The sequence below is a fragment of the Mustela lutreola genome, chromosome 1, assembly GCF_030435805.1.
Source record: "Mustela lutreola isolate mMusLut2 chromosome 1, mMusLut2.pri, whole genome shotgun sequence".
In the NCBI taxonomy this organism is placed as follows: Eukaryota; Metazoa; Chordata; class Mammalia; order Carnivora; family Mustelidae; genus Mustela; species Mustela lutreola.
The window spans coordinates 154129770-154154957 of record NC_081290.1 but is presented as its reverse complement, the minus strand read 5'-3'; the positions used below and the strand labels follow the sequence as shown (position 1 = coordinate 154154957).

Sequence of the window (25188 nt, the reverse complement as noted above, 5' to 3'; positions counted from 1 at the left end):
AACTTTGTAAGTTTTCTTCTGTAATTGAAGAATTTTCTTCTGTAAAATTCAAACAGACCAGTTATCTTGTAGAAGGTCCCCCGATTTAAGCTGGCCTGATGCGTCCTTATAATTAGAACCATGTTGTGCTTTCCTGGTTTGTTTTTACAAAAATGCCACAAAAGGGGTGCCTGGGTGGCTCAGTTAAGCATCTGACTCTTGGTTTTAAGTTGTGGTCTCAGGGTCCTGGGATCAAGCCCACATCAGGCTCTGTGCTCAGTGCAGTCTCTCATCCCTCTCCCCCCTCATTCCCCCTCACTCACTCACTCTAATAAATGAATAAAGTCTTTAAAAAAAAATCCTAAACTGCCACAAAAGTGATACATTGCTCTTAGTATTTATGATCCATGATGTTGGTATGTACCATAACTAGTAATGTTAATTGTGCTTGGATAAGGTGATATCTGCCTGGTTCCTTCACTGTAAAGTTACTATTTTCCCCCTTTCTAACTAGCATTTTAAGGAAAGATACTTTGAGACTATATGCTTTCCCTTAAAAACTCACCTGCCAGTTTTAGCACCCACAGATGATGACTGCCTACATCAATTATTACTGCAGTGGCTGCCAAATAGTGACTTTCTAATTTTGTCATTCTTCTATGTTTCATAGTTGGCTATTTAGTCTAACAGAGAGCTTTCCCTTTTCCTTCGTTGATTTATTCATGGTGATATGAACTAAGTAAACAGAATGCATAAATATATACTCGTAAATCTTGAGAGATATCTTTGAAATATTTATGTAGAAAGGTCATGAGGTCTGTAGCTTAACCTCAAATTTTTCAGCAAAATAATAGCAATAATACACACACACAATCAGGAGTGTCAAGTCAAAGGTGATAAATATTAATTATTCAGTCAAGTTGAACAGTTTATGGGAGATCATTGTACTATTTTGCAATGTTTTAGTGGCTCTGACTTTTTTCAAAATATAAGGTTTATATATAGCAGTTTTGAGATACTGCCAAAACCTTCATAGATATTTGAAAAAAAATTAAAGTCAGTCTATAGATTTAATTTACCAGCATTTGAATATATTCAAATTTTATTACCACTGTCTATAGACATTTAACACTAGCATCTTTGCAACAGTCCTCTGAGACAGAGAGCACACCACACACATCTTATATACTAGGATAACAGTTCCATGTTCAACAAGACTGTTTCATGATTAAGTAAACCAAGCCTGACAAAGCAGCCAACTCACCATGAGTGATTCCAGTTTCAGGACATAACTGAACTGATCACATAGGGAACATTACAAATAATATTAAAATGTTACAGAGACTTTAAAAAGTTTAGAATTCTTCCCTAAGACTATATATAGACAGGTTCACATAATAGAAACCTGTCCATTACAGCACTCTGAGGTTTTAGCAAAGCATACATTATACACATATTTGTCATACAGTGCAATTTTATTATGTAAGACATGAATAATAGCATACTTAAATCCAAGAGTCACATTCAAATATATCAAGAATACAATCCAAATACCCGGCTATTGAAGAAAGACATATTCTTTTTTTTAATATTACTAAATTGTGCAAGTACATTTTTAGTGTAGATGGTAACAGATCTATAAGGATGCTAAACAACAGAACTCAGTGTATTTGTGTAGAATAATCCATGTCTCCAAAGATATACGCATTTTAAAAGTGAAGCAAATGGAAAATGTCTTGGGCAGAGACACAGGCAGTGCTGCACAACTTTTTATTACAAATTACTGATACAGTTAATCTGTATACTCAAAGATCGCTAAACAGAATGTTTCTAAACATCAGGAAGCTTTCATCAAGAATTAGTTTTCAGGACAATGTAGTGTCTATAGTGACCCCCACTATTTTTCACTAAATTAAGCATAAACTACAGTTCCACAACAGAGTTCAAAAACAGGACTTTCTTAAGGGGAATTTAGATAAGAAGTTCAAACTTTCCAAAACCTCATCCTACAGTTTCACAGGGTCTCATCTGAGCTATTGGTTTAAAGGAAGAAGATGCTGTGGACACGATATAAAGACTCAGCGATGGTAGAAATAGTTTACTCAAGGAATAACAAATCAGAAACTGACACTGTAAGGAAATTAGCATTTCATATCGTCTGAGAATAAATATTAATGGAGGAATTAGTCTTTAAATGTTTTTTGTTAAGATGGTAAATTACATAAAAATACTATCTGGTAATAACTTAGGATACCAGCTCTGGAGGGGGAAAAGATCTAACCCACATTAAAGAATAATAAATAACCAATCTATGTTGTCTTGAGGTATAATAAACCTGTATCAGATGTACTGAATGACTTCCTTCTCTGGTAAATTTTGAAGCTTCCAGGACAGGGAATCAAGTACTCTAAAATTTGCCCCCTTTTTGGTCCAGGAAATAACTTTCTGATAAAGGGTGCTCGTTATAGCCTCTTGTAGTTTTTACTCATTAAATCTGGATATGGATGAATACCAAGATTTTGCCTCAGATTGGGGTCTGATAATAAGTGAATCTGATGACCTGGTTAAAACTGATAGTTAAAATAGCTGATTTCAAAACCAGATCAACTACAAGAATTACATCTCTACTAAGCAGATTTTAATTTATTTTAATTAATTAATTAGAGAGAGAGAGAGAGAAAGAGAGATAGCATGAGCAGCAGGGAGAGGGACAAGCAGGCTCCTGGCTGAGCAGGGAGCCCAACATGGGACTTGATCCCAGGACCCTGGGATCATGACCTGAGCCACCCAGGCACCCTGCAGATTGTTTTTTTTAAGTACAGCAAAATGTTCCTTCTATTTTTTCACTTCAAGAGACAAACTATTGATCAGACCTTTTCCATGATACTGATTTTTTTAATTTAGTGTAAATACTGAGTGAATCAAAGACTAAAATGTCACTAAATTTCATCATTTAAAATGAAAAGCAATGACATATCACCTCTGTAATTGAGGCCACAGAATTCAAAGAAAGCTTTTAAATTACCTGTATGGGATCTGAAATGACTAACTGTTGTCTTCCAAAGTTTTCCCAAAAATCACTTTAAAATCTTGTTTTAAATGCCTAATTTCTCTTAGAAATAAAATATATTTATAGGTTGTTTTAATCCTACTAGATTTTATAGTTTCTGCTTGTTTTCTTCTCATTTAATAAAACCAGAATGAAAATCTTGACCAAGCAATTAATTAACTGAAAAGTCTTACCACCCAAAATGTTTCAAAATCTTAATATAATCAACCAACTATGTTCTTGTGGTTTCTAAAAAAAATTGTTAATTTAAAATCTAAGGATCCCTGTATTGCCAACAGAAGACTATAGCAATCTTTTTTATTTTCAGAATATTCTCTGTAGGACCTACTTTCGCATCCCTAAAGTATAAACCAGCCTTTACTACAAATGAATACATAAGATGCTTAATATATATAAACTTGATTATATCTCGCTTGATTATTATTGGCTCCTACGGGGTAATTCATTTGCTCACTAATTCTGCCACACTCTCTAAATTCAAGTTTTTAAAGCCACATTTATCAAAGGTAATTCTCCAAACTTAATGTTTAACAAGTATCTTCTCATGAGTATATCCATTTTATGTATTCTTCTCATCCAAGGAATGGGTAACTTCATAGTATTACAAAATCCCTCTTTAAAGTATATTGATAACGCACCTTTGACACAGTTCTTGAGTTTGGGAAAACCCTAATATTTGCATTATTAATGTCCCCTTTGAAAATGCACTGATATCAAAGTTCGTCTTTATGACCTATAAACAGAACTGAGATTTGCACAATCCTGAATTATAAATTAATACTAAAATGCAAAACTTGTCCAAATAGCTTAAGATTGCTGCCTCAATAAAAGAAAAAGAAACACTATGCTATTATTGGACTCTGTCTCACACATAAAACATTCATCAGGAAGACAGGTTTAAATTGATGGCGTACAATTTCTCCATGACCAAGCCTAATAAAAGCCCTTATCCATGGAAGCCCAATGGCCTATGTCACCAGTGGGAGTTATTTCTAAAGAATCGCTAAAAACAATAACAAAACAAAACTCTCAATAGTTTTCCATATGGGTCCGTTAACTGAGAAGGGCTCCTTCCTATCTATTTTTGAGACAAAAACAGGAGCAAACAAAAGGATCAGCAGCATGAACAAATGTAGCAAGTGATTAAGGGGTGATAAAAAAGCTAGAGTATTTCCTATTTTAAAATATTACTATAAACATTTCACACAACATGGAGATATCAATAGCAAGATCTCCTTTGCTCCTTGCTGTAGCCTTTTGTGAGGGCTTTAATGCCTAAAGACTCATAACTATAGCCAAGAAAAAAAGTCAAGAGTAAATCTGAGCTTAGAGAAGAAGGCAGGCAAATATACCAAAGGAGGGTTCTGATATGTGTTGTTGTTGTCCAAGCCTTTTGCTACCAGTCCAAGGAAACAAAAAAGATGAAGCCTGGGCAACTGGAGAAGGAAAGTATTTGCTATTTTCTAAGGTGTCTGAATGTGGCCATAGATTATGCTAAACTAGATATTTTTTTGAATTATATTTTTAGCTCAATATATAACTCTAAAGCAGGGTTCAGTTTTGGTATGCTTTACACTGAAATGGCTATAAACAGATGGGGTGGAAATGGTATTAAACATTTATTCTTTGACTATCCTTTTAATAGAAAACTAAAATTGATAGTATTTATTAAAATGAACAGTGCCACAAAACAGAAATGTATATAGAAAGCACTGAACCACAGATTTTCAGCGTAGCAGGCATAAACTAGCATAGCATAAATATGGTCATAACATTTAAACATTTCAATCTGTTTCTGCAGTTTAAAACATAGCTTTGTCATGTTCATAAACTTTCACCTCTACTTTAATTAGATTTGCCTAACATATAATGAACAAATCAGCAGAGTCGAGATAAATTTTCAAAAGGCTCAGGCCAACATGAAAGGTTTAAGCTTAGTATCAGTAAACTCTTTGAATACTTAAAAATAAAACATAACTTAATAAAACTTAACACATATAGATACATGAAACAGTACAGTAAGAACTTCGGACAAGGGCAGTGCATTTCTGGTTTAAGGAAACCGTATTTGTAGCTTAATTACAATAAACTAACATCTATCCTAAATGATAGTTTAATGGGATATCCAGCATTTGATACGCATTTAATATGTATGGTGAAAAACCAATTCAACAGTAACGATACTGTATCAGTAACAAAGACCTACTTTATTTCTATATTGCACATACTTTTACTGTCTACTGTTAAAATTTACTTCTTAATGTAAATATCAGAGGATTATACTATAATCCTTGTAAAAATATTTACCTTGAATAAATATTCAGATTTTCTTTTCTTGACAAACCAGAATGAGAATGAATTCAGCTTTGTTAATCCAAAGCTATTTTAAAGAGAAGGGCACAGGTGTTGGAAATAGCATGTTAATCACAAAATTCTTGGTTTATCAACCATTTCAGTTTTGAAAAATATTTCTGTATTTGGAGTGTTTAAAAGTCTGATCTTTTTTAAAACTAACAGATATTCCCTAAAGAGATTAATCATATCCTTGACTGGTCTGGAGCACTGTTTGGAAAATAGACACAGAAAAAATTTTAGGATTAAATGGCATATAACACAAATGGCATTAAATAGGTCACCTGTTTCACATAAAATAAAATGACTAGCACCTCCTTTCTGCTCCCAAAGTAGAGAGGCCTAACAAGCCACATGAATCATGAGTAATTACAGTAAGTTTCATTCATAAAGTATTGAGAAATCCACTATATTAGAGGGTTCTCACATCTAAAGCCTTATGTTCAAGGCTTCCGTTCACGGTGTAAAAGTGAACTGAAGGGCCAAGGGAGAGAGAGGTGGGATTCAGGTCCTGGAAGGTCCTTATTTATGCAGGTTGTGGGGAGACTTTTCAGGGACTCTCCTGCATTCCATCCTCAGTTTCCAGTTCTGCCAACTGCCTCCTAAGTACATTTACTTTTGCCTGTAATTCCTTGTTATATTCAATGATGTTAACCATTTCTTCATATGCTTCATCCAAATACTTGGAGGATCTGTTCCAACGTAGGAAAATACCTATTGAATCCAGTAAAGGAAGACAGAAGGCAAAAAGGTACATACAATGGATTAACATTATTCCATATATGATATATTCTTTTTTTTTTAACATTTCGCTTCTATATTTTATTATACTCTGAAATAGGCAAGTATCTTGAGGTACTGAAAGTGTAACTAAATACACTAAACATCACTATTTCTTTGTACATAATTTTCATTCTTCAACCCCCCCCACAAAATTATGAAATGAATTAAAACACTATTCTCTGATATATCCAGGATTATAAGTAAGCTGGTAACTTACAATGCCATAAATTTTCCAGTTCCACAATACAAATCTTTTTTTTGTTTCAATTATAGATCTTTACTCAGACCTGTAGGACCTTATATATCTATAAAATCACTTTCACTACAAAAGTGACAGTTAAGGCAACAGCTGAACCATAAACATTTCATTTAAAAACCTAAACTTCCCAACAAACAAAAGCTTGGGACCAGATGGCTTCACAGGTGAATTCTACCAAACATTTGGAGAAGAGTTAATACTTATTCTCTTCAAACTACTCCAAAAAGTTGAAGTGGAAGGAATGTTTCCAAACTCATTCCATGAGGCTAGCATTACCCTGATACCAAAACCAAATAAACACAGTGCAAAAAAACAAACAAACAAACAAAAAATTGTAGGCCAATAACCCAGATGAAACTAGATGCAACAATCCTGAATAAAATATCAGCAAACTGAATTCAACAATACATGAAAAGCATCATACACCATCAAGCAGGATTTATTCTAGGGATGCCAGCATGGTTCAATACCCACAAATCAACACAATATACCACATTAACAAAAACAAGGATAAAACCAAGTGATCATCTCAATAGATGCAGACAAAGCATTTGATAAAATTCAGTATTCATTTATGATTAAAAACTCACAACAAACTGGTTACAAAGGCCGTGTATGACAAACCAACAGCTAACATACACAACAGTGAAAAGCTGAAAGCTCTTCCTCCAGATCACAGATAAGATAAGGAGGCCTACTCTTACTAACACTTTTATTCAACACAGTATTGGAGATCCTAGCCCAGAAATCAGACAAGAAAAAGATATAAAAGGCTCTCAAATTGGAAAAAAAGTAAAACTGCCACTATCTGCAGATGATATAATATTATATATTAAAAAATCCTGAAGATTCCACCAAAGAACTATTGAAACTAGTAAATTCAGTAAAGTTGAAGGATATAAAATACACATAAACCCACATTTTTATACAGTAATAATGAACTACCAGAGAAATTAAAAGATAAAAAATTCCATTTATAGTTGCATAAAAAACCCTATGAATAGGAGGACAAGCTTTCACCAAAGAGGTAAAAGAACTAAGATACTGATAAACTGAAGACAGCACAAATAAATGGGAAGATATACCATGCTCATGGACCGGAAGAATATTGTTAAAATGCCCATACTACTCAAAGTATCTCCACATTCAATGCAATCCCTATCAAAAGGCATTTTTCACAGAAATAGAACAAATAATCCTAAAATCTGTATGAAAACACAAAAGACCCCAAATAGCCAAAGCAATCTTGAGAAAAGAACAAAGCTGATTTCACCTTCCCTGATTTCAATATACATTACAAAGCTACAGTGACCAACAAAACAATATGTTAACAGCACAAAAGCAGACACATTGATCAACAAAACAGAATAGAGTCCAGCAATAAGCCCCTATTTACACAGTCAACTCTTCAACAAAGGAGGCAAGAATATAGAGTGGAGAAAAGATGGTCTCTTCAATAAATGATGCTGGGAAAACTGGACAGCTACATGCAAAACAATGTACTGGACCACTTTCTTATATCATATGAAAAATAAACTCACAATGGATTAAAGATTTAAAGGTAAGAACAGAAGTGATAAAACTCCTAGAGGAAAGCATAGGCAGTATTTTTTGACATCAGTCTTAGCAGGAATTTTTTGGATATGTGTCCTCAGGCAAAGGCTAACAAAACCAAAAGTGAACAAATGGGACATCTGACTAGAAAGCTTTTATTTATTCATTCATTGATTTATTTATTTATTTATAAAAGATTTTATTTATTTATTTGACAGAGAGAGACATTGAGAGAGGGAATACAAGCAGGGGGAGTGGGAGAGGGAGAAGCAGGCTTCCTGCCGAGCAGGGAGCGGGATGTAGGCCTTAAGCCAGGACCCTGGGCTCATGACCTGAGCCAAAGGCAGACTTAATGACTGAGCCACCCAGGTGCCCCAGACTAGAAAGGGAAAGCTTTTTTTTTAAAATTTTTTTTTTAAGATTTTATTTATTTATTTGACAGAGAGAGAGAGAGAGAGAGACATAGCACAAGCAGGGGGAGCAACAGGCAGAGGGAGAGGGAGAAGGAGGCTCCCCACTGAGCAGGGAGCCTTAAGTGGGGCTCTCCCAGGAACTCGGGATCATGACCTAAGCCGAAGGCAGCCGCTTAACAAATGAGCCACCCAGGTGCCCCATGACTAAAAAGCTTTTAAACAATGAAGGAAACCATCAACAAAACAAAAAGCAACCTACTGAATGGTTATTTTCAAATGATATAACTGATAAAGGGTTGCTATAAAATATATAAAGGAATCACTTAATTCAACATTAAAAAAAAATCCAATTAAAAAAAAGGTATATGACTTGAATAGACATTTCTCCAAAGAAGATATATAGATGGCTAAGAGACACACAAAAAGATGCTCAACATCCCAAATTATCAGGGTAAAATGCAAATAAAAACCACACCTGTCAGAATGGCAAAAAGACAAGAAATAACAACCACTGGCAAGGATGCAGAGAAAAGGGAAACCTCATGCACTATTGGTGGGAATGCAAAATTGTGTAGCCAATATGAAAAACTGTATGGAGATTCCTCATAATATTAAACATAAACTACTAAATGACCTAGCATTTCAACTTCTGGGTATTTATCCAAAGAAAATAAAGACACAAATTCCAAAAGAATGCACCCTTATGTTAAGTGCAGCATTATTTATGATAGCCAAGGTATGGAAGCAACCTAAGTATCCACCAACAGATGAATGGGTAAAGAAGATGTGGTATATATACACCACAATGGAATACTACCCAGTCATAAAAAAAAAAATGACATCTTCCTATTTGCAACAACATATGTAAGTCCAGATGGTATTACGCCAAGTGAAATAAGTCAGGTATGAGAATAATAAATACCACATGATTTCACTTAGATGTGGAATCTAAAAATGAAAACCAAAACAAACAAACAAAAGAAAATAGAACCACACTCACAGATACAGAGAACAATTTGATAGTTGCCACAGGGGAGGGAGATGGGGTGATGGACAAAATAGGAGGGGATTAAAAGGCACAAAATTCTAGTTATAAATAAGACATGGGGATGCAATGTATTAGAGTTAATAACAGTGTAACAACTTTGTATGGTGACAGGCTGTAGCTAGACTTACCATGATGATCACTGTGTAATGTATGTAAATGTTGAATCACTATTTTGTACACCCGAAACTAATTATATGTCAACTACACTTCAATCAAGGAAAATAATAAAAACCTCAACTTCAGTGCTCTGTCTCTTAAGAGGTGCTCTTTTAATTCTACAGGCACATCCTTCTTTTCCCAATAATTATCCTTTTTTTTTTTAAAGATTTTATTTATTTGACAGAGAGAGATCACAAGTAGACAGAGAGGCAGGCAGAGAGAGAGAGAGGGAAGCAGGCTCCCTGCTGAGCAGAGAGCCCGATGTGGGACTCGATCCCAGGACCCTGAGATCATGACCTGAGCCGAAGGCGCGGCTTAACCCACTGAGCCACCCAGGCGCCCCCAATAATTATCCTTTTATTATAGACTAAAAGGAAACATTTCCTCATCTGCACAGATCTACATTAACTGTACCATCCCAACATCATGGGTTAAAGACATTCAAATAAGGAGGTACAAAAACTTCCCAGGCAGTAATATGTCAGTAGCTGTTAAGTTCATGAAGGTTTTACTATTCTTTAAAACACTTTCTATAAACCAATCTGCCAGAACCATAAAGTTACTCTCCATCAGAAAGGGAAAACAGAAGCATAGCTTGAAGACTGAACTTCGTGGATTTTTCCATTATATAAGCCTGTGTTTGAAATCCTGTTCTTCAATTCAGGAATTACTTAACACTAATGGTTAACTATGATGTAAACATAAACAGAAGAGAGACATTTTAAGGTCAAAGAGTAATCTCATTATACAACCCATATACCTACTATGAGAAGATTTTACCTTGCACAGAATTTCTTCCATTTCTAAGCTGAGGCACTAAAGACATACAGAAACTCAACTCTATTCTTAATGGAATGGTAGGAATTCATTCATGTAACAAGATTTCCTCCAATCACTTCATCTCTAAACTCTCAATGAGGTTTGTTAAAAACTAGTTTAATCATCCCTTAGGCCATCCAACTCCAATTATGGCTTTTCTCCCGAATAGCTAGTCTCTTACTTTACGTATTAAACATGACAGTGGCTTCTAGGCAAACTGTCCCAGAAATCTTTAACAAAAAGTTTGGCTGTAATGTCTCATTGAAGAGATCACTGATCCTGCACAGGTGACTGTCTACAACAATTGAGAAAGAGGCAAAGAGAAGTTCTGAGCAGCCAGAAATTTCCAAGCACTAAAGCTCAGACTCCAAGAATCTGGAGACTATCTGAGGCTGCTTTCTCACAACTCTAACTTGGGAACACCTCAACAGATAAGATTAGAAGCATAAACTGAGGAGGAAGGAAGGCAGCTAATGACAGATATGCCAAGAGGAATGAGAGGTGAGAGCTGACATACAGATAAGTGACAGAGACCCAGTCTCAAACTCAGAGAGCAAAGCAATCTGAGGCCCTTTTACAGTTAAAGAGCAGTTTCCCACATATGAATTGCCCTTGTGGGCATAACATATTAAAATGTGGTATAATAACTGACATTTATGGCAATTCAGTTCAATTACCAAACAGCTAGCATTCTGTGTGTGTATACTTGGTGCTGTTTAATACAAAGATGAGGGGTGCCTGGGTGGCTCAGTCAGTAAAGCCTCTGACTTTTGGTTGAGATCATGATCTTGGGGTCCTGGGATCAAGCACTGTGCTGGGCTCAGTACAAGAGTGTGCTTGAGATTCTCTTCTCTCCCTTTTTCTCTGCCCCTCCCCCTGCTCATGCTCTCTCCTTCCTCAAATAAATAAATGAATCTTTCAAAAATACAAAGATGAATAAAGATGTACTTATTACCTTCAAAATGATTAAAAAGAAATGGCATTTTGTAATCTTTGTTTAATAGATGGCTAATATATTTTAGATTTTGGTTAGATTTTTAAAAACAAGCTTTGGTATTTATGGAAATAAATTTCAGGAGTCTGAAAAATTAATGTAGGTTAAATACCTTCTTTAGAATGGACTGGAAAATTAAGTATGAACTACTGTTCCCATGAACAATGAGATATGTACATCAGTGCATAGAAAACATTATGTATGTTTATAGAACCTTACCAGAATAACTGGTTCATTAACGCTTCTATTGCATTTAGCAAAGTAAACTTTCCTAATGGCTATTTAATAACGGAAACAGAAACCATCTGCTTGGAGCTTAAAATTTATTCCTACAAACTTTTTTACACATGTACTTTCCCTAATACCCATGAGAATGAGAATACCCAAAGGGGGAAAAAGATCCAAAAACAAGAAGTGTTGGCAAGGATGTGGAGAATTTGAAACCCTCATGCACTGCTGGTGGAACTGTAAAATGGTGCAACTGTTATGGAAAATGGTATGGTGGTTCCTTAAAAATTAAACAGAATTATCATATGATCCAACAATTCCACTTCTGGGTACATAACCCAAAAAATCAAAAGCAGTGTCTTGAAGAGATATTTGTGCATCTGTGTGCCAACAGGTAGAAGCAACCCAAGTGCCCATCAGTGTAAGAATGGGTTAAAAAAAAATGTGGTAAACCCATATGATGGCAAACTATTCAACCTTAGACATTCTGACACAGGCTACAATATGGATGACTCTTGAGGACATTATGTTAAGTGAAAGAAGTCAGTCACAAAAAGACAAACGCTGTATGATTTCGCTCATATGAGGTATCTAGAGTTGTCAAACTCATAGACACAGAAAGCAGAAAGGTAGTTACCAGGGGCAATGGGAAGTTGTTTAATGAGTAGAGAGTTTCAAATTTGCAAGAAGAAAAGTTCTGAAGGTCTGTTTTGTAACAACAGGAATATACTTGACAAGAATGAACTGTATACCTAAACATGGTTAAGCTGGTAAATTTTAGTCACAATTAAAAATAGTAATGTATCTTCCTACCTAGGGAAAATGTCCAATATTAACAGCAGTATCCATCGAATAACCACTGTTTATTTCTGAAATGGGGGCTGAACAAAACAAGTATGACTAGATAACATATGTGAAAGAGAGAACCATGTCCACACTGAGAAAAAAAGAGCAATCACATAGAGCTCTGAGGCTCAGGTCCACTCACCATCTTCAAATGTTAACAACAGCAGGTATCCAGAGGCAGTTCAGAGAGGATCCTTGACCATCAATAAAAAGTCTACAAAAGATGCACGGCTTACCTTCCCATAGCTGAAGACTCTGTGGAGCAACTGAAGGCCAGATGACAAGATTGTTGGCTTCAAAGAGAGGATTGGTGAACTTACTCAGTTCACCAGGCCGATTGACCCAAGACCACAGAGACATCGTCTTCTGCTGCAGCTTCAACTTACATCTGATTAAGGAAGAAAACTGCCATTAAAGCAATTACATGGTAACAACTATCATTAAATGCTCCTTCCCAGAGGACAGTTTCTTCTCTGTGTATATTAAAGCTTTTAACAGATGAATAAAATGTTGTAGGATGACAGTATTTGTCACAAAATCCAACCAGCATTATAACTCTCAGTAATAAAACAAGGATAAAACCAGAATCTGGTCATGTTAGGCATAGTGTTAAACAATAACCCAGAGAACAGAATGTTACTATATACAACTCCTTTATTGTATCTGGAACTGTGTTTTATTTTTTAAAGATTTTATTTATTTAGTTGTTAGAGAGTGAGAGCATGCATCAACACAAGCATGGGGAGAAACAGAATCCCCTCTAAGCAGGAAACCTCACATGGGGCTTGATCTCAGGACCCTGAGATCATGACCTGAGCCAAAGGCAGACACTTAACTGAGCTACCCAGGCACCCCGGCATTGTATTTTAATTTAAAATAACTAAATATAAAAATAACTTCCTTTTTTTGTTTTGGAAAAGTCTAGAATGCACAGAACAATGATTAGAGACATATTAAAAATAGAGGTTGAGTCAAATCTCAAAGCCTAAAATTTTTTAGAGTCTTAGCTCCTAGGACAAATAGATTACATGAACATAAAATGCAGATGGACTGTCAAAGAATAAAAATGAATATATCTTGATGTAAATACAGATACGATCTACATTTATATACAATGAACAGCCTTCATAAGAATAACCCTGGACTGCCTGCGTGGCTCAGCTGGTTAAGCAAACTGCCTTCGGCTCAGGTCATGATCCCAGAGTCCTTGGATCAAGTCCCATGTTAGGCTCCCAGCTCCATGGTGAGTCTGCTTCTCCTTCTGACCTTCTCCCCTCTCATGCTCTCTCACTCAGTCTCTTTCTCTCTCAAATAAATAAATAAAATTTAAAAAACCAAACAAACCTGGAATTCTGTAACACTCTGTTATCATAGAATAAAGTGAACTGGTGGAAAGTGAACTGGTGGAAAGTGAATGAACTGGTACATTTAAAATAAAAAAAAATTTTTTTAACAAGAACTGAAATATAATTTGTGGTAAACCTTACATCAACCAAAAAGAGAATATATTCAATTTTCACAGGGTTCTACTCAAGTTGAAATTTTGCTATAAAATTGGTTTTGTCTCTGGAATTACTAGATTATTAGTTCATTACGCACATCCTTTTTATGCTAGCAATAAAAAGAATCCACATAACCAAAGAACCCCCCCCCCCCCATGTAGTACTACAATTTAATTGCTAGGATAGCAAGTCCTATACTATGTCCCCAGGAACCAGGCATGGCGAGGATAGGAAACCACCGTATCCACTGCTCCTGCAGTAAGTGGTTTGGCCCTGCCCCCCAAGCCTATCACTAGCCAGTCACTGAAGTTTTCCCACCTGAGCCCACCCCATAGAGCTTCAGAATTCTTCTCAATCAGCCCTATGACAGGATCTACCAAATGGCAATCAGAATGTGAGATAAAATGCTACCGTGATCCCTTTATTAAAGGCTAGTTCTGGGGTAAAAGTAAACATAACATCAAAAAGCAGTCCATAGTCAAACATGTTATTTAAATGCTGAATTAAAGTTATAAATGTTGCTTTACTGAAGAGTGTCTTTAAGCCTTTAACAATTATTTTGTGACTTTTTGAGAGGGGACATTATACTACATTATCCAAATTTTAACAAGTAAACCACCAATTCTCCTCCTCCCCCATAAGAGTATAGTCCAGGGGTTAAGCTGAACATGTTTTAAGAAATGGCAGGATTAGGGATGCCTGGGTGGCTCAGCTGGTTAAGCATCTGACTTTTGATTTCAGCTCAGGTCATGATCTCAGGGTTGGGAGATCAAAATCCACATCAGGCTCTAATGCTAAGTGCAGAGCCTGCTTAAGATTCTCACTCTTCCTCTCCCTCTGCCTCTCCCCATAGCTCCCATGTGTGTGCACCCTGCCTCCCCACACATTCTCTCTTAAAAAAAGAGAAGAGAAATGGCAGGATAAGATACTAGATTTCTAACACATTTAAGTGCCATGAAGCATTACCTTTGTGATGATTATTTGTATGTAATCTTTTTTTAAAATTTAGATTCAATTAGCAAATATATAGTACATCTTTAGTTTCAGACGTAGTATTCAATAATTCATCAGTTTCCTATAACCCCCAGTGCTCATCACATCACTATATGTAATTTTATCTGGTCAAAACAAATAAACCAAAACCAAAAGCCTTGACATGTACAATTTTGTTTTGTTCATCATTTTAAAAGCATATCTGAGTAAGAATCCTTTTTGGTGTAATATCTTTTAATTGCTTGGAATTAGTGAAATTGTCAATACATTACATTTTATATGCAGACTCCCAACTACTAAAGGTTACCAATTATCTCTCCTTTTCTTAAGGATCAGATGACATAGAGCATGAAGTACTTGCTGTCACATTTAGTAGAATCAAAGTGCCAGCCAGAGTACTACTGTGGCTCTGGGTCAAAGTGCCATCGGTGGTTAAGTTCTAGGCTCGTGGCTAAGCAGGTGATAGAAAATTCAAAGAAAAAATGGATGAATTTAAATGCCTATTATGTGACAAGTATTATGCTGGTTTTCATATATGCGTTATTCGATCTTCACTGTAACCCAGTGTCTCAGAGATTAAGTTTTGCCTGTAAAAGGAGCAAAAACAGATTCAGAGAAGTCATCTGGCTAGTAAGTGCTATAGTGGAGATTCAAACTCAAATCTTCTAATTTCAAGACTTGAATATTTTCCACGAAAGAACACTGCAGAGAATGAGGAAGGAGCTGATCATAGTAAAAAGAAAGGTACCTAAAGTTTCTCAGAGCATAGTTTAAAATGTTGCATGTAGGTGTGGGACTTCTGGAACGACAGGGTACAGATATCTACATATCTCCTCCAAAAAGTTAAGAAGAGTGGGAAAAACAGAAAAAATAAATACTTTCACAACTCTGGAAATTAACAAAAGGCTTGTGACAATCTGAGGAACATCATTCAAGAAAAACTAACGAACCTCTGAAAGAACAATATTCGGAACATTTCAACTTGGCCAATGCCAACACCCTTTCCCCAGCTCTGCAGTATCACTGCAAACCAGCAGCCTTGTTGCCAATTAGAGGGACAAACCAGCCTTGGAGCTCCTCAAATAATACCACCCTCAGAGCACGTCAATATTTCACGATGTCTTCCAGCCCCCGGTAAAGCCTCCTTTGTAGGGTGTTGTGGTTATTTGACACTGACTCACAGTTTTCTCAGAAGGAAAAGCCCTATTCCCCAGGATATTTGTCAAAAACAATGGGGGGGGGCAGGGGACAAAACAAATGAACAAATAAACAATGAGCCAGAACTATTTAACATCACAGTTGCCTGAGGCTGCCATGCCAGTTGGGGCAAATAAGAGCCTAGGAAAAATAAAAGATTTGGGCAACGAGATGTCCATGGGCAGCAGGGGTTGGGATGCTCTGACATACTCCTGGGAATTCAAAAGGGTGTGCACATGCCTAGGAAATGCTTGGGATAGCCCCAATTCTTGCTCCTCTGGCTGAACCGAGGCCCTGTATAAGCTGATGGTGAAAAGAGAGCTATGAACTAACTACCTGAGCACTGAAGTCATGTCTAATGCACATATAGAGCGCCCCTCAGCAAAGGAGGTAAGAATTAACCATTCAGGAAGTAGAGAATCTAATTTCCAGATTTGCCATATCATATTATCTAAAACATCAGTTTTCAAAAAAAGCAAATTACAACACACATAAAGAAACAGGAATGTGTGGCCCATACTCGGGGGAAAAAAAGAAATTGTCCCTTGGGAGAGGCAGAACATATCAAACTTACTAGACAAAGGCTTTATTTAGGATTTTATTTATTTATTTGGGAGCAAGCAAGAGAGTGAGCATGAGTTGGGGGAGGGGCAGAAGGAGAGGGAGAAGCAGACTCCCTGCTAAGCAGAAAGCACCACGAGGGGGTGGGTCTCAGGATGCCAGGACTCTGGGATCATGACCTGAGCTGAAGGCAGATACTGAACTGACTGAGCCACCCAGGTAATCCCACTAGACAAAGGCTAAATTAGCTATCATAAATGTGTTTGAAGAGCTAAAGAAAAATGCCTGAAAAATTAAGGAGAGTAGGAAAACAATGCTATACCAAATGGACAATGTCAGTAAAGAGGTAAAAGTTATAAAAAGAAATAAACAATTCCTGATTTTAAAGTACAATTGAAATGAAAAATGACCACATAAGTTCAACAGCGGATTTAAGCTGGCAGAAGCACTAGTGAATTTGAAGATAGGTGAATTAAGATTATTAATTTCTGAAGAAAAGAAAAATTGAAGAAAATTGAAAAGAATCTCCAAAGCTGTGGAATACCACCAAATATACCAACATGCACCATGGGAGTTCCAGAAGGAGAAGAGCAAAAGGCAAAAAAAAATGTTTGGAAAATAATGTCTGAATACTTCTCAAATATGATTCTACATACCTTAGACAATCAAGTCTAAGGTATGTAGAACTGGACTACATACTAAGGTATGTAGTCTTGGATTTATCGTCCAAGTAGGATAAATTCAGTGTCCACACTGAGACACATCAGTGTCAAAGTGTCAAAAGCCAAAGAAAAACAGAATTGTAAAAGCAACAAGAGAAAAGTGACTCATTATATACAGGGGACTCAATGAAAGTAATGGTTGACTTATCAGAAATCATGAGGCCGGAAGGCAGTGGTATGACATGTTCAGGGCACCTCGTGACACAGCTGATTAAGCATCTAACTCTTGGTTCAGCTTAGGTGGTGATTTGCTGGTCATGAGATCAAGCCCTATGGCAGGCTCTGTGCTCAGTGTGAGTCTGCTTAGACTCTTTCTTTCTGCCTCTGCCCCTCCCCTCCACACACTCTCTCTTTAAAATAAATAATCTTAAAAAAAATGAAGACCGATCCCACTAAAAATGGCAGAGTCAGCAGCTCCAAATGCCCATCCTTCCAGAGAAACATTGAAAACACAAGTAGAAACTGTGAGAACCTACTTTGTAAGACTTCTGGGAAGTAGAAGTACACAGCACACAACCAAATGAAGAATCAAGGAAAAGGGAACTTGAAAAACAATAAAAAAAGATTAATGATATTTTTATTTGCTCTTGCCCTACTGTTTCCCTAACTCATGGAGGTCTTGAAGATGGCAGCCCACGATCTTAGTATGGGACCCTGGTTCCTGGAGCCAGAGAGAATAGAGCAGTCCCCATTCACAAAGAATTGTGTCTCTCTTCTAACTTGACCAAGGGCTACCTGAAAGACTTGTCTGTTATGTCTAACTTCGAAATCACCATGGGCAGAAAAGTGATGGGCATTCCCAGAAAACATAAGGTGAATGGACAGTCTGTAGCCATCTGAGTAAAAAGGTTATGGATGAAGGGTACAACAGAGCCCCAAAAGCCCAAGGAAAAAGATTCTTTGGAAAATCAGTGTATTCAAAGCTGCCCATGTATACTGAGGCTTTGAGAAAGCCATTTGTATACCAAAGGCGGGGAACATGCTCAGAAAAGGCCCAAGAAGATCCCAAGAAGATCCCAAGATTTTGGCTGATCCCTAGGCTCAGTGAGGGCCAGAAGTTAAGGATGAGGCCTGAGTTAAGTATTGAAGGAATATTCCAGCACAATGCCAATCTATCTGTAAAGACTGCAAAAGGATTTTTTTTCCTTTGTTTTGAGTGGTTTTCCCTATCACTTTTCCCCTCCCTCTTTTCAACTCTCTCTTTTGTCTCCAGCCATTCAAGGAAATCACTGTCAAACACTAGCTCCACACAAACTGAAAGAACAGATACTTCAGAAACTACACATGAGAGAAAAATACACTTTACAAAATAGTTTAGAAAAGGTCTAAATAAACAAACAGTTACAGCTTACGGCAAGCAATAAATACAAACTCTGAGGACTGGGAAGAATCTGATTTCCAGAGAAATCACATTATGACATTATAATATTTTACATGTCCAGATTTAAAATTACAAATGATGCAAACAACAACAACAACAACAACAAAAAACCAAACCCTAAAAGTATGGCCCATTCTAGAATAATAGAAATTGTCCCTAAGAAAGCACTGACTTTGCTTTTCCTAGAAGAAGACCTTAGATCAACAGTTTTAAATATGCTCAAAGAGCTAAAAAACAAAACAAAACAAAACAAAACAAACCCCTAAAAAACTAAGGACAAAGAACTAAAGAAAACCATGAGAATAATGTCTCAAAACCTAGACTTGATCAATAAACAGACAAAATTAAAAAATAGTACCAAATAGAAATCCTGGAATTGAAAAGTACAATATGTGAAATTTAAAAAAACAAAAAACAAAAAACAAACTCACTAGATGGTTTTAATAACAGATCTAAGCAGACACAAGAGTAAGCAAATTTGAAGAGAGCTCAACTTAATTTCCCCAATCCGAGGTGAACAAAAAAAGAATAAAAAAAATGAACCAACAGAGCATAATGGGAATCCCGGAAAGAGAAGAGAGAAAGAATATATAAAGAATTAATGGCCAATTGGTCAATCATACCTCAATACCAATAGAAAAAAATGAACACAAAAAGAACCATATACACAAAAATATTAAGGGCTGAAAACTCCCCAAACTTGATAAAAGATATGAATCTACACATTTAAAAGTTCAACGGGCTCCAGGAAGGATAAAGGCAAAGAGATCTATAAGGAGACACATTATAGTCAAATTGACAAAAGCCGGAGAGACTCTTCAAAGCAGCAAAAGAGAAGCAACTCCTCACGTAGAAAGATCCTATATCATCCCTCTACAAGAGATTTCTCATCAGAAACTATGGAGGCTAGAAGGGACAGCAATGACATTTCTGAATTGTTAAAAGGAAACAAAAACAAAAACAAAACTATCTACCAAGAACTTTACAACCAGGACCACTATTCTTTTAAAATGGAGAAATTAGGACATTCCCAGATAAATAAAATCTGAGGGAGTTCATTGCTAGAATACTTGCTTTACAGGAGAAATGCAAAACAGAATACTTCAAGCTAAAATGAAAGGACACTAGACAGGAATTCAAAGCCATATGAAGGAATAACTCAGAAAAGATAACTATATATGAAGGTATAAAAGTAAGTTATTATTGTATTTTTGACTTGTAAGTCCTCTTTTTATTTTCTACGTAATTTAAAAAAGACAGATAAAAATAATAATAAACCCATGTCAATGCGCAAATAAGAATATAATTATATGTAAGAATGTAATCTGTGATAACAACATATTGGGGAGTGGAGCTATGGAAGAGTGAAGTTTTGCATGCCACTGAAGCTGAGTTTGTATTCAAAGTAGATAGTTACAAATTTGGGATATTAGTTGAAATCCACCTGGTAACTAGTAAAAAAAAAAATAATAATAATACACACAAAATAAGAAGGGAATCATGACAGTACACTATAAAATAGCAAACATAAAGGAAGGCAGGTAATGGAGGAGATGAAGAACTAAAGAGGCATAAGACAAATAACATCTCAAACTGGCAGAAATAAGCCATTCCTTTTCAGTAATCACTTTAAATATATATGAAGTAAACTCTTCAATCGAAATGCAGAGGTTGGCAGAATGGACTAAAAAACATAATCCAACTATATACTGTCTACAAAAGATTTACTTTTGATTCAAAGATGCAAACAGATTGAAAATAGAAGGATGAAAAAAGATTTTCCATACATAGTAATCAAGAGAGAGCTGGAATGGATATATTACATCAGATGAAATAAACTTTAGGCCAAAAACTCTTACAAGAGACAAAGAAGGATATTTTAAACTGGAAAAAGAATTAATCGATCAAGAAGATATAATAATTATAAACATATATGTACTTTGCATGAGAGCCACAAAATACAGGAAGCAAAAACCCACATAATGAAGCAGAGAAACAGATAATTCTACAATATAGTTGAAGCCTGCAATATCCCACTTCTGACAATGTACTGAACTAGACAAAAGACCAATAAAGATATACAGGACTTGAACAAAATGTAAGACAAATACAGAACACTCTGCTCAATGAGAGTACACATTCTTCTCAGGTGTATATGAAACATTCTTCTGGATAGATCATAGGTTAGGCCACAAAACAAACCTCAGTAAGTTTCAGAAGACTGAAGTCATACAAGTACCTTCTCCAACTACTACAGCACGCAGTCAAAAATCAGTAACAGATGAAAAAACACAGATGAATGAAAATGAAAACACAATATCCTAATACAACATATGGTGATTCAGTGGAAACAGTGCTCAGATGGAAATCTATAGCAGTAAAAATCTACATTAAAAAAGAACAAAGATGGGGCACCTGGATGGCTCAGTCAATTAAGCACCTTCCTTTGGATGAGGTCATGATCCCAGGGTCCCGGATCAAGCCCTGCAGAGGGCTCCCTCCTCAGCTGGATGTCTGCTTCTCCCTTTCCCACTGGCCCTCAACCCCCTCCCCACCCCAGCTCATGCTCTCTCTCACCCACTGTCTCTCTCCCACTCAACTGTTTCTTTCTTTCAAATAATAAAAAAAAAGGAACAACAAAAAAAGGAACAAAGATCTCACATTAACAACTTTTAAATCAGTAACTTTATACCTTAAGGAACTAGAAAAAGAAGGGCAAATTAAACCAGTGCTAGCTAAAAGAAGGAAAAAATAAGTGGAGAGAGTAGGTAGACGAAATAGAAAAGACAACAGGGAGCATCAGTGAAACCAAAGCTGGTTCCTTGAAAAGACCAACAAAACTGTCCTTTAGCTAGAATGAGAAAGGAAAAAAGAGAAGAGGAAACCTTTTGACTATACCCAATTGAGATGACCAGTTAAGTATCTTTAAAGATTATTCTAATAGGAATCTTCTAAATAAACCTATAAACTTGACCTGTCTGGACTGTGAATCCAGGAGAATGTCACTCTGGGCCTGAGGACAGTTTCCAGGGGTAACAGACAAAGTCTGGAGCAGGAGCAGGGAAACCTGTATTATAGCCCTACTACTGGTGACCAACTGGCTGTGTGTCCCTGGTCAAGTCAGTTAACTTTCTGGATATTCCCCTCCCAATCTATAAAACTGGATGGAAGGTGAAGTTCGATTATATGTTAAGGCTTCTTCCAGATGTAAAATTACTGTGATCTTACATGAGGAAATTAACATTTAAAATGGTTACCCAGTTTACTCAAAGCTTTTAAATCAGTGTATGGATTAATTTTAATCTAACAGAACAAATCTAGGGCATGTTCTCACCTAGCACTGGACAGGCTCCTAGTAAGAACACATGTCATGTAATTTAATTTATACTAAATGTAACCTCTACCATCCTATAAATAATATCAATGTAGGACCAAATTCTGGTCTCTTTCAGGAAGTAACCAAAACAACCACAAGCAGAATGGTCCCCATCTCATGTAAGCAGTGTACCCACCTTTCACTTTCATTGTTGCCCAGAAATGTTCCAAACTGTGAGGCATATGCATGCTCAAAGAGCATGATGAGGAAATTCTCATTAAATTCAAAAGAGCAAGGAAACTGACGAAGTATCTGCCACACACAGTCCAAGAAGAGAAGAAATACAGGTGACTCCCACTTCTGTTTACTATTACAATAGGCTGACTGTGCACAGCGTTGCTGGAACGGGTGGCCAGCCTAAGACAGAGAAAATGGAAATGTGACAGTCATAGCCTAGTGAGAGCACATTATAGCACGCTCTATTAACATTATTTTAAACAACTGCAACAAAACTCTTACTAGATGGAATATCATATAATCTGGATGGTTGCCGTTTAATGATCTCTTGGTTTAAAACAATTTTCAGCAACTGGGGAAAACAGGACTTCCAAATATTTTACATAGCCATGCAGTTGAGGCATAACCATAAAATCTGCAATTATCCTTGGTGAACTCTATAAAATAAAATTGTCTAGGTCTCTAATTTGTAGCAAAGTCAAAGAATATAAGGTCTTTAGGTACCAAACAAAAGACAGCTACCACCTTTTATCTCTCCAAAGCATTGCAGATTATTGTAAGCTACGTAAGTGTCACTACTGAACAGAAATAAATATGGGGCTCTTACACACCAAATTTATAAGGTCACTCTTGTTTTCATTATATATGGAATAAAGTTATTGTCATGAAAAGATCTTTATAAGTACTTTTATATGAGATAAAATTGTTCCTAGTTGCCCTCTTCTCTCCAAAGGAACTGGAAGAGTCTGCCCTCTACTGACTAAAGGAAATTTAAGATCATTTGGCTCTCTCCACCCAGAACCTTATTGACCTTACCTCAGATCACACCCTTCTAGGTATTTCACACACTTGCTTTCCTTTGAGTCCTCATGCTACCTTATCTGACAAAAATGTCATGAACATTTACCAGTGGCTAATGGTATTTTGATACCCATCAAAATGGTAATGTAAATCACAATCATTTATTCGTTTGCTTTACATCATGAGGAATGTTGCTGAAGCTATAGATTTTTACCAAATATTTGGGATGGACTTGAATAGAGATATAGGTTAGTTGTCAAACAGGGTAGACAGACATGGTATACATAATAGCATTAACATATAATAAATCTAAATTTTTACTAGAAGGGCCAGAGATGATTTTTCTCCAGAGATAATTCTACTTTAAAGATCTATCTAAACATTTGTTCTTAATCATAACCATTTACTAAGTTACACAGTATATATACATTTTGTAAGTCGAACTCTGACTTACAGGATTTCAATCTATTTTACAAGGCCTTTTTTCAGTTGTCATTCAGCATTATGTAATGGCACTGCGTTATGTCCTAGGGGTAAAAGAGAAACCAATGGGCATGGTTCCCCGACCTCAAAGGAGTCACTTTATTTGGGTCTCATTTAGGGAACAAGGTATGAAGACAATGGATTTATCTTTAGCTGTGAAGAAGGTTAAGGTCCCAAAAAAGACTTCATAAGCGCAGCGACATTTAGCTCTATCTTAAATAAAGCAGGAGGATGTCACCTGGTAGGGCAAGAGGATAGGGTGGAGCCGGACGAGCAAAAGGCAGAAAGTTCTAGAGCATGTGCCTTATAATACAAATCCTCATGCCCCCTTCCTGCTTTGTTCATGTTTTTTATCTCTACACTATTTTACACTCTTTGTTATTTCCCCTGTAGGTAACAAAGTACAATTAGTGAGAGTTTGTTAAAGGAATGAAATGCCAAATGAGCAAAATAAGCAAAGAGAGGCACAAAAGTTGAGAGGCAGTGAAGATTATAAATGTTTACTGTGAGAAAGACAGTTAAACATATCATTTAAGCATTTTAATCAATCAAAATTTCATATATTCTTTCCACTCCTGCAAACTGGGATCACATCAATTATTAGCAGTTCCTATGCACATCAAGCAGCTTTTCTTACCTGCAGCCACTCTCTTTCTATCAGGGCCTCAAAACCACGGATGGTCCTGCTTCTGGGTTCTAAGATGATCTGGGCCAGGGAGGTAACCTGAAGTGTAGAATCAGTTCCTTCTGTTCCATGAATCAATATGGATGCCCCTTCCCTGATAGGAAAATCCAGAGTACAAATGGGATACTCCCAACATGGTCAATCAACTCCATTAATAACAAAACATTTACTGAGTACAGTATTTCAAACTCATGCATTTTGCTCTGTCCAGTAGGATTTAGAGTTGAAATAAGGCACATGAAGAGAGCTTCTCTTAGGAAAGAAATACTATGGGCTTCAAATATCACACGGCAAGATACTTTTTAAGCTGTAACAACCTTCACAAAACAATTTAGTTGAATTTTTTCTCCTTTAACAAAATCCAAAAGCAGTCTTTTATCACACATAATAGGTGCTTATTTCTTCTGCCTTTAATAGATGATTAAAGCGCTTCTCATCAAACATAGAAACATACACTTAAAAGTTATTTTTCTGTATCTCTCTGACCTTGATTCTACCTTTTCACCATTAGCTGACAATTAAGGATGCATTCATAAACTGTAATGTAACAGAGCTAGGAAAGAAGACCTGAACCACACTTTCAGAAACAGGAAAACAAGAAGAACCATTAAAAAAAAAAAAATGGCATAAAACTGTCAATCTAGAAAGTCAGTGGCAATGATATTACTATACCATGATACTTAGGAGGAGTCTGGGACCCCATTATTCTAAAGACTATGAAAGAAATACCAAAAACTAAATTAAGTACATCTCCCCTCCTCTTCTTCCAACTCTCATATCGAAATGACAGTGAAGGATATTTCAAG

The 25188-nt window shown here is 36.3% G+C and overlaps 1 protein-coding gene across 3 annotated transcripts in view; it reads right to left on the bottom strand.

The window, feature by feature from the left end:
* Positions 1 to 861: 861 nt before the first annotated feature.
* The window catches only part of MTMR9 (myotubularin related protein 9), a 63038-nt gene continuing 38711 nt past the window's right edge, over positions 862 to 25188 (bottom strand). For all 3 annotated transcript variants that reach the window (XM_059177268.1, XM_059177260.1, XM_059177277.1), the window contains 4 exons: positions 24335 to 24476; positions 22373 to 22593; positions 12741 to 12892; positions 862 to 6115 (listed from right to left, as the gene is read on the bottom strand). In XM_059177268.1, the coding sequence (XP_059033251.1) occupies positions 5952 to 6115; positions 12741 to 12892; positions 22373 to 22593; positions 24335 to 24476 (679 nt within the window). In that variant the 3' untranslated portion in view covers positions 862 to 5951. The remainder of the gene's footprint in view (positions 6116 to 12740; positions 12893 to 22372; positions 22594 to 24334; positions 24477 to 25188) is intronic.